Below are 10,505 nucleotides of genomic sequence, written 5' to 3'. Positions count from 1 at the left end.
AGAATTTAAACAGAATGAGGCATGGAGTTAGAGGGAAAAAAACTTGTGCATCTAGTATCAGAATGTGTGTGTTGCTTTTTATAATGTATTTAGCATGTTTGTAAGCCAACACTTTGACAGCAATGAAAAACCTTTTGTGAAGCTAATATACATTCCAACCATCCCAACTGGACCTCACATGACACTTTTGAATTTCTGGTTTCTCCAAACTCATGCCCTGCATGCAGAAACCCTACTGTTATTAATATAAACTTGTTGGCTGCTGTGGTTCACCTGTTAGTTCCACCCATTCTCACTTGATTGCATAACTAGTGAATCTGATTTTTCCTGTATTGTTAAACCCTAATAAACTTGAATTTAATATTTTCTGAGCTTTAACAGTTTGGTATACAGCTGAGCTCTAACACCCTACAGAACAAAAGAAAGTTCAACAGCTTTTGGTAAATATATCAAAGTTAAGTTTATAATTACCACAATCTCTACCAAGAAATGAAAGAGGCAAGAAGTGTAGCACTGAGCCGAATACAAAAGAAAGGTGGTTGGACAGAGTATGCAATGTTAGCTCAGTCCTTGCAAGAACAATTTATACAGATTGTACAGATGTTCTAATGTTGCTGCTTTCCCTAACAACAAGAATGGCTGTGTATCTTTTTTATTTTTTTACAGCTATAGAAAATTATTTTGTTAAAAAAAAAAAAACCAAGACTATTACTGCACTGCAATGTTTTTACTGCTCCCTGTAAAAAAAAGCCAGTGGATTTCAGCCACTGACATTGCAAATGGCCACTTCGCTTAAAGTAAGTTCATTATGAGTTCCTCAATCAGTTTTTTCTTCTCTTCTCTTTTTCTTCTCTTCAGTCATTTGAGACTTGTTATTATTGTAGGCACTCTGCTGCTGATCTCAGTATACTTCTTGGTTTAAATCTCTTATTTTCCTTTGTTATTGTGACTGGCTATAATTGGTATGTTATAATGTCTGTCATCTTCAGTTACAAGACAAATCTCTTGCCAGTCACACTTATAATCCTCAGGATAAAATACTTGAAATTTTTCAGTATTGAACTTGGTCAGACGAAACACTTTTATTTTTACCTCTAATATGTATCCAACCAAACACATTTCAACCTGTCAAAGAAAGAGAAACAAATTAATACATTTTTGGTAATGTATGCTGAAATTAATTTTTTTATGAATGGAATGTATGATACGGCTTCTCATGCTGTTAGTTTGGTCTTAAATCTACTCCAGGGGTGAATTGAGTCTTAGAGCAGTGGAAATATATGCCTGAATTAATGAAAATTCAAATTAGCAATTAGCTCTTTCTCAATGAAAAGCTAGAGAAATGTTACCTCTAGCTGTGTGTGTAGGCCTCTTGTCAATTGGGGAATGATTAACTTGTTTTGACTATAAGCACCTAGGGTACTGTCATAATATCTGCTCCCCCTGCAGTCACATACTTCAATAGTGCCAAAACTGGAATGGTTGTGTTGTACCTTATTATACCCATTCTCTAATATTCAGTTTCTCGCTCACATTTGTTGCATTTATGTTTCTATTTTGTTTAATTGCTATTTCTGTTTAGTGCCTGTTTTATGATGTATAGGTTCTATAAAATTACATGGATTAAAAAGATTAGTATAACAAATGAGGTAAACACTATTCTGACACTTAATTTGTCAAATCACGTGGGTGGGTGGTCGCATAAAACATCCACTATCAGAATTTGTCCTCACTGAAAGGCCTTGGAGACTGATATCTTATTGTGCCCTGATTTTTCATCCCATATCTGCGCCAATATGCTGGTGAATTGGTCAGGATTGCCTGAATGATGATCTATCCATATATGGCCAGCTTTCTGTTCTGTGAAAGAGTTATTTATACCAAGCTTTATTTAATGAGCATTTCGCCACACTGGCAACAAAACCACATTATGATTAAGGGGCAGATTTATGAAAGTGTGAAATTACAGCTCACCACAGCAAAATGCCCCCACTCTCAATTCTTTCCTGTGAGATTTTTTAAATTTATGTATGAAATGGTAGACTCTAACTTTCACCCATTGATAAATATGCCTGTAACAATCCTATAGGAATGAATAGAGACCTCTAATACATACTTTTATAAATCTGCCCCTAAATATCTCTACAGACATGTCTTAAAACTCAACTTAAGTCTAAAGTAACTGGTAGAATGGAAGCAGTTCGTCATTGTATAGAGTAATTATGTAGAGTATAACCTACTACCAGTGCATTCTGGTGTATTATACATTTAATTTAGAGTGCGTCCAAAACTGAATAATAGATAGATAGAAATGACCCCCTGTTTTGAACTTGTTCCATGATCAAATGTCCTTGAGGTCAATGGCCCAGAGGTCCAGATGACAGTAGACATGTCAGAGGGTTTATAAGACGCACCAGGCACTTCTGAAACTGGAGACATCCTGTGTCCCCCAACTACTATTACTTACTAGAATAGGTAATTTTTGCATTTAGAAGCTGCAATGTGTTGTGAAGCCAGATGAGGTAGGGCCCTTTTAGTACTATGAACACCATGTCCTGTAGAGGTTCTTAAAAAAAAAAGAGAGTGAAAGATACAGATAAAACCACCTAGTCTGTAGGGAATGTAAGGTTTTCCAGGTAATCACTAAAAGTCACTGTCCTGAATGTCTGATTAAGAAATTCCAAGAATTCTAATCAAAATGTTATAAAATTCTGGCAGGGATTGAATTGAGCAGAAAGCAAACCAGTGTTGTAGGTACATAAAATTTCTGATGAGTGAGCTTCAGAAGGGATTCTCTTTTGTACCTCATCAGAGAAGGACCATGTGTTGCCATGTAGTCATATGTATGGGCCTTCTGCTACTAAGTACCCAGAGAAAGATATAAGCATTATATCTCATTATTAAAGAGTTGAATAATACTGTGGTCACCCTACACAGTGTTATCCGAAGTGCACAATATAGGCATTACTGCTGAAGGAAGCAGTAAGGATCCCAATCTGGATAGAAATAATGTTCATCCAGTAAACCCATCAGATGCGTCAATAAAGTCTTGAGCAAGGACGCTTGCCCTACCTAAAGAATGGTCTCTATCATTTGCAACTATTCAAGGTATAGGATATTTTGCAACAAGGAGAACAACAAAGTGTCCAGATTTGATTCTTTATGTCACCAGTATTATCAAGGGTCTTTGTATACCCACGTTTTTGAAATTGAGCAGTTCCACAAGAAGTTTTTGACTCAGGGTCACTGCTAGGACTTGAAGGGGTCCAAGATAAAAGCCTGTAAATTAATAAGCTGTATAAACAGTGTAATCAGGTAGTGTTATAAAGCACCCCTGTACTTATTTCCTTTTAAAAGTTACCCAAAATGCAGGAATGGTTGAATTAACAGTGTCTACTTACAGAAGTAATCCCTGATTTCCACAGAGTCTTTTGCCTGAAGTCTGATGCTATTAAAGTCAATGTTTTGAGAAATGTGCATTATACTTTTCTCCTTTGAACAAGTTTCCCCTAGAAAAGCTACTGTAGGGGATCAGAGAACGCTTTCCCCTATTCCTTAGTCTGTGACATCATGCCGCCTGGCTACAGACTGGGGAGGAACCCGATTGGCTGGATTCCCCAGTGCACTGTTGGGAGAGCAAGGTATGCCTAGGTTTAGAGCCAAAAGTCAGGGGCGGGCCCAGCAGTTTATAAAGGGAGCCCCTGTTGTTTTGCCAGTTGTTGAGACAAAGAGACCATCCAGAAAGCAGTGACAGGGTGAAGGAGCTCTGCTTTGCAATTAAGTGCTTGTAAAGAGAGATCTGCTACACTGTAGTTGGATGACTTACCACCTGTGGATCCCCAGTGAGTGATCCATCTGAGGAAAAGGTAAAGAGTCTTTCTGCGTGTCCCCTGTGTGAGGACAAGTGTTTCTCGTGGCCTGCTACGACTGCTAGGACAGAATTGGGAAAGGGTATTTCCTCCAGGAGTGGAGTGTGGAACTAAATCTTTAAAGAGACTGAGCCAGTAGTTACTGTATATAAAGTTGATATTTGCTGCAAACTTTGTGTGATTATTTTTCTAGTGGAAATTCCCCTGAGGTGTGCTCCTCAGTGTCAACTAGGTGGAGGCACTGCGCTAAAATCCCAGTACCTTTTATTCCAAAAGGGAACCAAATTTCCTGTTTAACCAAGTATACAGCCCAAAATAAGTGCGTGTGCCAAGAAAGGGTTACACTGTCATCATATTTTTACTTATTTATGTTGCTATTATAGGAGGCTCATTATGGGCTCCCTGTAATTTTCAGTAGATGTGTTGTTACCAGCCTCCCTATTCAGTGCTTCCACTTTTTTATTTGTTAAAGTCGGGACCAAGGAGGAAGCAGAGTTCAGACAAGCTAGAATGGTCCATTGTGTGGTATATGATGGGTTAAGAGCCTCCTACTTCAGGCTTAAGTCGGGAGAAGCAGCAGTCAGAGTAGTCAAAACCAGGCAGGAGAGTCAGGAACCTAGAAATCGATTAAAACTTTAGAAATTTTAGACTCACACAGGAACTTGCAAACAAAGTCCTATATTTGGGCATTGAACCTGAATCTTCTTCATCTATTTATTTTGAATTTTCACACCAAAGTTTGACACAATGAAGTCATGTAGCCGTGCATCACTATGACATTGTGGCCATAGGCGTGACTATAACGTGACGTTGTGGCCATGGGCGCTACCATCTTAGAAAAGTAGCAGAGCACTCCTAAGCAGAGTGCTTCTGACAGTACCCCCTCCCCCAGATAGACCACCATAACCAGGTTTGCATGGAAACTGTCTATAAAACTCTTGCACTCTTGCAACGTGGAGCATGGACATCAGAGTGCTTTACCCAGGAACATTCCTCAGGCCCAAGAACGTTCCACTGGATGAGATAGTGTAAAGAGCCTCTGGAAAATCTCGAGTCCAGAATTTTTTTCAGCTTTATATTATTGCTGACTGTAGAAGAGTAAGTGTTAAGGTGGCTAATCAGTAGTTCTTAATACTCTGGCTGGTCAGTCTCACAGGTCGCCTAGAGTGAAAAATGAGAGAGGTCTGGGAACTCGATGCATAGAGGTCTATGTACCTGACCACAGGCCTGGATTTGCATATCGGGCACCCCTAGGCCCCTGTCTTGGTCGCCCTTTCCCCCTCCCCTTCTTGTGCTAGCCATAAATTTCATTTACCAGGGTGTCACAGTCAAGTGACTCTGTGCTCTGATAAACTGCTGTTAATATTACCCCCCTTCCAGCAGTTGATCAACAGAACAATGGGAAAGTAGCAAGATATCAGCTCCCAGTAGATATCAGAATAGCACTCTATAGTAAGAAATCCAAGTCTGGCTTGTGACTCCTCCAGTTACATACAGTAGGAGCAGGAGAAACCATGGGTTACCTGAAAGCAGTTGCAATGTGTAGTGCTGGTTCTTTCTGAAAGCTCAGACTGAGGCACAATGTAGTGATATGGCTGCCTACACACCAATATTGCAATGAAAAACAATACATTTGTTGGTTCAAGAATACAATTTTAAATGGTAGAGTGAGTTATTTGCTATGTAAATAGAGTCATTTTGAAATAAAAAGTATACCATAAAAATCATGAAGTATCCCTTTAAAAATTGCTCAAAAGGTTGATTAACTCTTTTGACATTGGACTGAGGGTAGAAGAAAACTGATTTCCGATGAAATTCTCATGGCAGAAGAAAATTCTATGATATAATGAATATGAAATCATGATGTTACAAGAAAACTGGACAGTGATGCCAAGAGCAAAGATCGCCAAAATTTGGAAATAAGTTGAGAACCTTTATCGTACAAAATTTTTGCTGGAAATCCATGGAGGGGAGAAATGTAAAGAGTGTAAAGAGAGCTTTGAGTTCCACAGCAGATGGGAGTTTGCGTAAAGGAATGAAATGTGCCATTTTGCTGAAGTGATCAATTACCACTATATGACTGCGTTGCCTTTTTAACAATAGTTAACATAGTTAGGTGTGTCCAGAGATGAGAGGAACCAGAAGACCACAAGGTAGGGAGTGAATAGACTTAGAAGAGACACAGACAGTACAAGAAGTGATAAAGTCTCTGGTGTCTTTTTGCATAGAGACAATTTAACAGTTCCAAGGGTTTTCTTACTCCTGGGTGACTAGCTTGTTTAGCACAGTGGGTCAGTTGTAGCATAGAGAGATGGAAGTTCTGGAGGAAAATATGACTGAATCTGAGAAGCAAACTGTAGAAGCAAAGAAGTAATAATCATTCTAGGGGAATAAATGGATCATCTTCCTGACTGTGACAATGAAGCTTCTAGAGAGAGCATCCACTTTTTTATTCTTGGAGCCTGGACAATAAGCAAAAACTAAATGAAACCATGTGAAGAAGAGTGCCCACAGTTCTACCAAGGATTCAATGTCTTAAGAGATTGGGGGCAGAATTGGGAAGAAGAGGAATATCAAGGTGTTTGGTAAAGGCAGAGTCCATGATATTCACTGTGGCTCCGGAATCAAGAAAGGCTTGGAAGTTAATAGTTTTAGAAGCCAGATGAAACTGTACTGGAAGCAGAAGTTCCTCGGATGGAATGGAAGAGGACTAAGCAGTGGAGCTCTGTAGCTTCAAGATCTCTGGATACTAGTTCATCTTTTAGCTTCTTAGACAACCCCTTCCAAAAGGCTGCCACATATTCCTCCTTGTTCCAGGCAGTCTCTGCAGCCAATTCAATGGTATACTGGCTAGCACTGCAATGGCCTTGGTGGATCTGCATGAGATGAGAAGATGCAGCAGCTACACAGCTAGTAGTATCAAAGACAGTCTGAAAGGCCTGATGGAAGGCGTTAGCATCTTTAATCTGGGGAGAATTTTTTTCCCAGAAAGAAGATGCCCTTTTCAGCACTTTGCCCTCCAGCATGGAGATGACATATCTCACCTTAGCTTGTTCAGAAACATAGTGGGTGGGTTGCAGTTTGAATTGTATGAGGCACAGGTTAACAAAGCCCCTACAGGCCTGAGGATCTCCATTATAGCATGGAGATGGCAGAATATTGGATTCTTCAGTCATTGCCATAGAGAATAGATATAGAGAAACCGATGTGGCGGGGGGACTCCCCAACACTGAAGACGCAGTAGGCATCCGAGAGAGTAGGGCCTTAAGGACTTTGGGCAAGCCTTAAGGACTTGCCCAAACTGGAGCGCCCTTGACAGATGTATTTATGGATATATATGAGTATAATCATACATATATTCAAATATATTATTATTTTATCATGGATAATACAGAAATTCCAAATTTTGTTCTATTAAATATTTAGAAGTACATTTCACTCTCTTACAATCCTATTTTTCAACTGTTGATTTTTTTCATTTTTTAAATTATGGTAAGACCCCTTATTCAGAAAACCCAATGGCTCATAGAATTGCAGATACCTGGATGGCATATAGGTAATACAGTTATCTAGAAATGTGGTGTAGCTAGTTATACTTGTACTTGGCTTGTCAGAGAGGGAATTTTATAGGGCACATGTCCATTTATTTTGTATTGTATGCACTTACCGATTAGACTGGCATGCAAAGGATAATCATGCTTACATGTGGTATGCTAGTCATCTTGCTGTCTACATTTGGTGATATAACCATGTAATTTAGCTTGCTGATAAACAAACCAACAAACCTCAGAAGGGCAGGCATTTAGGGAATTTTCTAGTGAAAATACATTTTATTCTTTCAGCTCCAACTGCAGGACCAAAGCTATGCAGAGCAGAAAGGATTCTCATTGGAGGCTACCACTGCATCTATTGGGATCTAAATGGGTGGAGTACAGCTCCATGCATGACTTAGCACTTTATCTTATGTTGAAATATGCTAGCAGTTATAGTAACAAATAAGCATCATTATTTCAGTCTCCTTTATAAAACACAGTGGTATAGGAACATAAATGTTTTCAAAATGTACCTGCTCTACTCCAGTGGTGTCGCCAATAGGATTCAGGTGGTTCATCATAAAACTAAGAGGATCTGATGATGTGTCTCTTAAAAAAAGCATATTGAAGAACTGTGGTAAGTTGTGCTCTGCCTTTATGTTTTCATAACCATCAATCACCAAATACAGCATAAGAAATTTTACTGCTTCATAAAGTTTGTTCTCCTTGCTTTCATCAGAAAAAATGGCTTTACACATCTTCCTTCTTTCAGCCGGGTCTTTTGAAGTGCATATTTCTGTCCACTGGAAAACAGAAATAACAGATTTTCAATCCTATCCTCACTTTCCATACAGAGCTTAACTGAATGAGGCATAATTTACTGGCCTACTTGTAAAGGCCAATTTACAACTAAAGAGAATGCTAGATATTTTCAAATGATAAAGTAGGGGTTCAGTTAGGTTATAGCCACATAATTTGGGAAGACATGACTATATATACAGTGGTGTGAAAAACTATTTGCCCCCTTCCTGATTTCTTATTCTTTTGCATGTTTGTCACACTTAAATGTTTCTGCTCATCAAAAACCGTTAACTGTTAGTCAAAGATAACATAATTGAACACAAAATGCAGTTTTTAAATGAAGGTTTACGTTATTAAGAGAGAAAAAAAACTCCAAATCTACATGGCCCTGTGTGAAAAAGTGATTGCCCCCCTTGTTAAAAAATAACTTAACTGTGGTTTATCAATTTCAATTTTCAATTTCAATATCAATTTCTGTAGTCACCCCCAGGCCTGATTACTGCCACACCTGTTTCAATCAAGAAATCACTTAAATAGGAGCTACCTGACACAGAGAAGTAGCCCAAAACACCTCAAAAGCTACACATCATGCCAAGATCCAAAGAAATTGAGGAACAAATGAGAACAAAAGTAATTGAGATCTATCAGTCTGGTAAAGGTTATAAAGCCATTTCTAAAGCTTTGGGACTCCAGCGAAGCACAGTGAGAGCCATTATCCACAAATGGCAAAAACATGGAACAGTGGTGAACCTTCCCAGGAGTGGCCGGCCGACCAAAATTACCCCAAGAGCGCAGAAACAACTCATCCGAGAGGCCACAAAAGACCCCAGGACAACATCTAAAGAACTGCAGGCCTCACTTGCCTCAATTAAGGTCAGTGTTCACGACTCCACCATAAGAAAGAGACTGGGCAAAAACGGCCTGCATGGCAGATTTCCAAGGCGCAAACCACTTTTATGCAAAAAGAACATTATGGCTCGTCTCAATTTTGCTAAAAAACATCTCAATGATTGCCAAGACTTTTGGGAAAATATCTTGTGGACCGACGAGACAAAAGTTGAACTTTTTGGAAGGTGCGTGTCCCGTTACATCTGGCGTAAAAGTAACACAGCATTTCAGAAAAAGAACATCATACCAACAGTAAAATATGGTGGCGGTAGTGTGATGGTCTGGGGTTGTTTTGCTGCTTCAGGACCTGGAAGGCTTGCTGTGATAGATGGAACCATGAATTCTACTGTCTACCAAAAAATCCTGAAGGAGAATGTCCGGCCATCTGTTCGTCAACTCAAGCTGAAGCGATCTTGGGTGCTGCAGCAGGACAATGACCCAAAACACACCAGCAAATCCACCTCTGAATGGCTGAAGAAAAACAAAATGAAGACTTTGGAGTGGCCTAGTCAAAGTCCTGACCTGAATCCTATTGAGATGTTGTGGCATGACCTTAAAAAGGCGGTTCATGCTAGAAAACCCTCAAATAAAGCTGAATTACAACAATTCTGCAAAGATGAGTGGGCCAAAATTCCTCCAGAGCGCTGTAAAAGACTCGTTGCAAGTTATTGCAAACGCTTGATTGCAGTTATTGCTGCTAAGGGTGGCCCAACCAGTTATTAGGTTCAGGGGGCAATTACTTTTTCACACAGGGCCATGTAGGTTTGGATTTTTTTTCTCCCTAAATAATAAAAACCCTCATTTAAAAACTGCATTTTGTGTTTACTTGTGTTATCTTTGACTAATAGTTAAATGTGTTTGATGATCAGAAACATTTAAGTGTGACAAACATGCAAAAGAATAAGAAATCAGGAAGGGGGCAAATAGTTTTTCACACCACTGTATATATATATATATATATATATATATATTTAAAGAAAGATACAATATAGCTTTGCAAGACATATGTCTTACCATTAACAGTTTACATTAATGCCCATAGAAATGTAACATCAGACTTTTTGCTTCCCACACTGGAGGAGATTTAGTGTCGGTGAGAAAATGTGCCTAGAGCAAGCTTCAAATATCAGGTTCTCGGGTGGGCTAGGAGACCCAGTATAAAAGGGTTGAGATAAAAACTATGGTTTCCATTTTAAGCCGTGTACCTCTTTTTTGAAGACTTCTAAACATCTACGCAATTTTCCATAAACTTTTGTCCCAGCATACTTCTCAGGACCAAAACTGAACTGCTGTATCCAGTTACATCCTTGTGAATAGAGAAGTATTTCAGGAAGCTATAGATTTAAAAAGAAATATTATCATTATGTGCATGTCCAATGAATCAGCAGAAAGGAAGATAGGGAGCTACTGAGGG

General features: G+C 39.1%; 1 protein-coding gene across 1 annotated transcript in view; it reads right to left on the bottom strand.

Moving 5' to 3' along the window:
• Positions 1 to 441: 441 nt before the first annotated feature.
• The window catches only part of otulinl (OTU deubiquitinase with linear linkage specificity like), a 30,218-nt gene continuing 20,154 nt past the window's right edge, over positions 442 to 10,505 (bottom strand). Inside the window, exons 6-8 of the mRNA XM_002933120.4 lie at positions 10,297 to 10,425; positions 7,936 to 8,205; positions 442 to 1,125 (exon numbers count right to left, since the gene is read on the bottom strand). Of these exons, the coding sequence (XP_002933166.2) occupies positions 928 to 1,125; positions 7,936 to 8,205; positions 10,297 to 10,425 (597 nt within the window). The 3' untranslated portion in view covers positions 442 to 927. The remainder of the gene's footprint in view (positions 1,126 to 7,935; positions 8,206 to 10,296; positions 10,426 to 10,505) is intronic.

Source organism: Xenopus tropicalis, chromosome 6 (genome assembly GCF_000004195.4).
Source record: "Xenopus tropicalis strain Nigerian chromosome 6, UCB_Xtro_10.0, whole genome shotgun sequence".
Classification (NCBI taxonomy): Eukaryota; Metazoa; Chordata; class Amphibia; order Anura; family Pipidae; genus Xenopus; species Xenopus tropicalis.
This window is presented reverse-complemented; position numbering and strand designations above follow the sequence as displayed.